Source organism: Sinocyclocheilus grahami, unplaced genomic scaffold (assembly GCF_001515645.1).
Source record: "Sinocyclocheilus grahami isolate Dianchi unplaced genomic scaffold, SAMN03320097.WGS_v1.1 scaffold535.1, whole genome shotgun sequence".
NCBI lineage: Eukaryota > Metazoa > Chordata > Actinopteri > Cypriniformes > Cyprinidae > Sinocyclocheilus > Sinocyclocheilus grahami.
This window is the reverse complement of record NW_015505714.1, coordinates 1,154,403-1,159,635: the sequence shown is the minus strand read 5'-3', so window position 1 is coordinate 1,159,635 and position 5,233 is coordinate 1,154,403. Positions and strand designations below refer to the sequence as shown.

General features: G+C 39.2%; 1 protein-coding gene across 1 annotated transcript in view; it reads right to left on the bottom strand.

The window, feature by feature from the left end:
• LOC107555477 (ubiquitin-associated domain-containing protein 1-like) overlaps positions 1-4,768 on the bottom strand; it is an 8,914-nt gene extending 4,146 nt beyond the window's left edge. Inside the window, exons 1-6 of the mRNA XM_016238287.1 lie at positions 4,339-4,768; positions 3,252-3,372; positions 2,508-2,581; positions 2,288-2,395; positions 2,090-2,192; positions 1,641-1,749 (exon numbers count right to left, since the gene is read on the bottom strand). Of these exons, the coding sequence (XP_016093773.1) occupies positions 1,641-1,749; positions 2,090-2,192; positions 2,288-2,395; positions 2,508-2,581; positions 3,252-3,372; positions 4,339-4,476 (653 nt within the window). The 5' untranslated portion in view covers positions 4,477-4,768. The remainder of the gene's footprint in view (positions 1-1,640; positions 1,750-2,089; positions 2,193-2,287; positions 2,396-2,507; positions 2,582-3,251; positions 3,373-4,338) is intronic.
• Between the last annotated feature and the right edge of the window lie 465 nt (positions 4,769-5,233).

Sequence of the window (5,233 nt, the reverse complement as noted above, 5' to 3'; positions counted from 1 at the left end):
GTGTGTGTGTGTGTGTGTGTGTGTGTGTGAGAGTGTGTGTGTGTGTGTGTGCGAGCGAGCGAGAGAGAGAGAGAGCGAGCGAGACACATCACAGTGGAGTCACTTAACAAGCCACACTTAACCGTGGCTTGTGTACTGCAAACACATATTCATCACTGTGTCTGTCACGAGACTGTTCCCCTTTCGGGCTCTGTCTTTACATTTATGTTGAAAGCTGAAGCTTGCGATTATGGTAAGGGGCGTTACATTTCCGAAGAGTGCTTGCAGCGTTCGGCCAATCACAATGCACTGGGTCAGCTGGCCAATCAGAGCAGACTGCGCTTGTCGGGAGGAGGGACTTTGTAGAAAACGAAGCGTATGAGAGAGGCAAAAATAATGTGTTTTTTGAACATTAAACCATGTCAACATATTCTGTTACACCAAATACACAAAATAATGATCTTTAAAAAAGCATCATATGACCCCTTTAATCAAGTGAGAGTTGGGTTACTTTAATGATGCACCAAAACCTAAAACCTCATGTTTGCTCATTTGATTATTCTTATTTAGAAAGATTTTCCCATATGTTCATGGTACAACTATTAAACTGAACTGAGCTGGATGATGACATCACTGAATTTAATGATGAACTGCCTTTAACTGAAAATTGAGTGTTGTTTACTATTATCATTTTGCATTACTTACACACTATTTTCCTATTTAATACTGTAAAGTTGCTTTGACACAATCTGTATTGTTAAAAGCGCTATATTAAAATAAAGGTGACAACTGAATTGACACTTAAAGGGTGTACTAAGTAAATGTTTTTGTTTATGTTTCACAGACCAATAGTCTTGGACTTTATGCTGCCACCCAGAAATGCACTATTCACAGGCACATTTGTTAACCATGAACTGACCATGAACCCTACAGTTCAAAAGTTGCGGTCAGAAAGATTTTCTTTTCTTTTTAGGGGGACAAAACTGTTTTCACAATAAGAAATGTTACTCGAACACCAAATCAAAATATTGGAATGTTTTCTGAAAAAACAGTTCTTTTAAATTGTACTAATGTGTCACAATATTACTGTTTTTACTGCATTTTTGATTAAATAAACGCAGCCTTTGTGAGCATAAGAGACTTCTTTCAAAACAAGACCCCAAACGTTTGAACAGTATTGTAGTCAACAACCGAAAGTGTCTGATAATGAGAACATCAAAAAAAACTATATGTAATTTACATGCAGCTGGTCAACCTCATATAGAATAACATTACTTTTGGAAAAAAATAATTTGATGTACCTTTAAAGAGTAGTTCACTTCCAGGATGAAAATTCTGTCATCATTTACTCACCCTCAAGTTGTTTCAAACCTGGATGAGTTTCTTTCTTCTGTTGAACACAAAATAGGATATTTTATATCTTTTTTTGTGTTCAACAAAAGAAAGAATCTCGTCCAAGTTTGGAACAATTGGAGGTGAGTAAATGATGACAGAATTTTCATCCTGGAAGTGTACTACTCCTTTAAAATTGTATCCTTATATACAAGAAAACGCTTCAATCACTAGTTCACTGGTAACAGATGTGTCACTTACAGATGCTCACTTTGATTATTGAAACATAAGAAAAAGGGTTTGAGGATTCCCTAAGTGAGAGTACTCACTGGTTTAAGCGTAGAGCCTTCACAGCGCGACTCTCAGGGAAACCCATCTCAGTCAGCTGCTGCAGGGCCGTTTCATCCACACGATCCTCCTCATCCTCATCCAGCATGGCTGCCAGAGAGGAAAGACACAAAGAACAACCATTCACCATCATTTGCTAAGAGAGCAAAATTATATTTACACCTGCATACTGACCAGTCAGATATTCTGAGTGGTTATCAGAGATAAATAAAATAAAGCAGGTTAATAATGACCTCTTGAAAAAAAAAAAAAAAGTACTGTGGCAGTACTATTGTACAGCAATATTACTCTATGGTACTTAAATAATAAGTCAGATTAATAAATAATATGTCAGAAAAACCTATGGTAGATATCTGAAAAACATGGTAACTAATTGTTTCACCAAGGCTTAAACTGATTTAATCCATTCTGGTCTGTATCCATTGCTTACCATTGGCCTTTTTGAAGAGCTCAACAGCATCTGGATTCAGAGCCAGCAGCTTCTGAGCCACCTCAATAAGTGAGACCAGAATCTTCCTCAGCTCTGTTTGAAACTGAAGGAGACAAAAGAAATTATACAATGTAAAACAATATATTCTGAACAATTGCAATGCAGAAAGATCTAACTGAATAAACTGCATGCACCCACATCTCTGATATTGTGTTGAGTTACAGCACGGTCAGTGTTGCGAGTGGACAGGTTTGCTGTGGCTTTAAGGATGGAGTCCTTATCTGGTGCTTTGTTCTCTTGCTTCTTCTGTCAACAAGCACAGACACTGCTCAACTTTGCAGAATCACAAAGCTTAGAAGTGTAATGCATAGTATTAATTAAGAAGAGTTCACCCAAGAAGAAAACTGCCACCAGATACCTTCTCTTCAGAAGATATGTCAGCCATTTTTGGTGGAGCCTGCGGAGGTCTTTTCTTTATCAATAATAAGCAGTCTAGAAAACAAACAAAAATGAATCAGGATTCATGTCTGTCAGAATCTGATTTTAAATACAAAGAACATATGCAAAACATGACTAGATCAGTAGTTCTTAACCAAGGGCTGGGACCCAATAGAGGGCCTTAGCAAACTTCCAAAGGGGCCTCAAGATGACTTAAACTATTCAAATTCAGCATGAAAGGAAATTGCATTCATCTTTTTCTCTATTGTTACGTATATCTGAGTGAAATGCCTTCTCAAACAAGAAAAAAGTTAATGTATTTGATTAAAGATTACAAGAGCACACAAATTAAAAAAAAAAATTATGTGAATGGATAAATAATTTATAATTATACTGTAAAATTCCATTTAAAAATAAAAAACTGTCCATTTTAATTTAATGGTGAATGGAGACAAAAAAAAATATTTAAGAACAGCTAAAACAATTAAAAATAAAGATATGTCTTAGTTCAATTCACTCCCTCAACAATATTTTTTTTTAAATATTCAATCTAGTAGAAATTGCGAGAAAAATATTTCTGAAAATACTTATGCTTAATCCTTACCCAGTGAAATAACAGACAACTGGAAAAATCATGGGGGCCTTTGAATATTGTCGTGAAAAATGCAGGGCCTTAGAGTCAAAAATGTTAAGAACCATCAGATGCACTGGTAAGTTGAAATACCTTTGTCTTTAAGATTTTCCTCAGCAACTGTTTTGGATTCGGTGAGAATTCTCTCAGTGGCAGCATGAATGAGTTTGTGATGTGTAAGAGTTTTAGGATCCTCTAGACTTCCATGGACATACTGTAAGAGAAGAAAAATATAAATGTAGTGTCTTCAACTACTATGTACTAACATTGAAATATATAATCAATAGATACAATGTACTTATTGAGCACATACATGTACAGTACCAATATTTGAAAAATACTTGAATGTAGATACACATACTACAGAAATACACTGTCGACCCAACCCTTACACCACAACCCACCTTTAAACCTAACCATACCACCAAACCTGTCCCTAACCTTAACCAAATCCCACCTCAGTAGCAGCAAAAGTGCTGCTATCTTACAACCCCAAACCTTTGAACCGTACATTTACCCCATAAAAATCACAATCATGAGCTCAGCCCACTTACAGTGGGGTCCAGTACTGTGGTAGTGCCACGGTACAGTTGGCGTCAATTGTTACCATGTTACCTGGTACTGAATAATTAATGTATCCTGCTTTTTACAAGATACTCCAAGGTACTTCAAAGAACACCATGATATTGTCATTATATAAGTCCATAAAACTCTGTATAATTGTGACATTATGCCATTAAGCACAGGGTAATGCCATGGTACTTTTCAGCCCGCATTGCACCTTGCAGCTAGAACATGGCTTGACCTACAGTCAAGTGATTACAAACACATTCACAACCTTAAAGCCATGAAGTGTGCAAATCAAATCCTCACAGAAAATATGAATGGGTGCCAAGGTGAGTTGAGCTGCACAGATCTGAGTACTTGACAGATATATTGTAAACAAAAAGAGGCTGTCAACGAGTTAATGTCAGTTCTACACAGTAAACCAACCAGGGTGACAGTGGGAGTTACAGTACAGCCATAGAGACGGAGGTGACAGACCAGCTTGCTAAATTATAAATAGCACCGTCGACTCGTCTGCTAGTTACTAAAAATACTTGGCAATGACTCTGAGAATCCAGCGGGCCTGTCCTGTCCGAGTTGGCTAACAGTGCCAGCTAACCGATGGCAGACCTACATGCTTTAAGCATTTCTCCTTGAGTTTCTCTATAGTGGTGTCTTCCGTGACTTCCTCCAGCCACTCGGTACCCTCCACGGTACATACGTGGACCTTCAGGACTTTGCCGGCAAAGATCTTCTCCTCCTGCACGAACATTGTAGCAGCAGCAGCAGCAGCGGCGGCGGCAGGACCGCAGCGCTCCCCGCTGAAGACGCTCCGCGAGCCCGCTGTCTACAGCCCGGAAAGCCGCCCTCTTCCCCGTTTAAACCTGCCCTGGCAACAGACACGAGCTCACGGTCTCATTCGAACAGTTTCAGGCCGTCTGATCTGTACTGCCCGCCCGCTCCATAGGACTGATTATTTTCGACGGGACGGATAGGTTTCCAGCTGCAGCAGAGACGCTCGCTCTGTTGACACCTGCGACGCGAGAGCGACAGCGGTCGGTCGCGCATGCGTGAGGGTCGCGGACTGTGATTGGTGGAAGCACGCATACATGCAGACGCGTCGTGCAGCAGACTCTCAAAACAGCCTCGGATGGGAGCGGCGATGCCAAAAAGCTGGAACACAGCTCTGCCGTTGAAAACAACGGGCTGTTTTCATCTGTACTTTGAGAAAAGCATACCGAAAATTCAGATTCTTTAAAACTTTCTGTCGCCCAGCCGCTTCCAGTTATCTACCGACCTACAAGACGCTTGCAAACAGCGTGATGCCCGTATACAACTGAAGTAAATGTCAAATTGTGATTATAAACCACAAACTGACTGTAGATTAAAAACTGACAAACACAGATAATTATTTAAATAAATAGATAGAAAGAAAGAAAAAAAGAAAGAAAGTGAATAATAAACGTTAAACGTACTCCCCAAATTCGCATACAAGTTTTAAAATAACTGATATTGCATATACTTATATA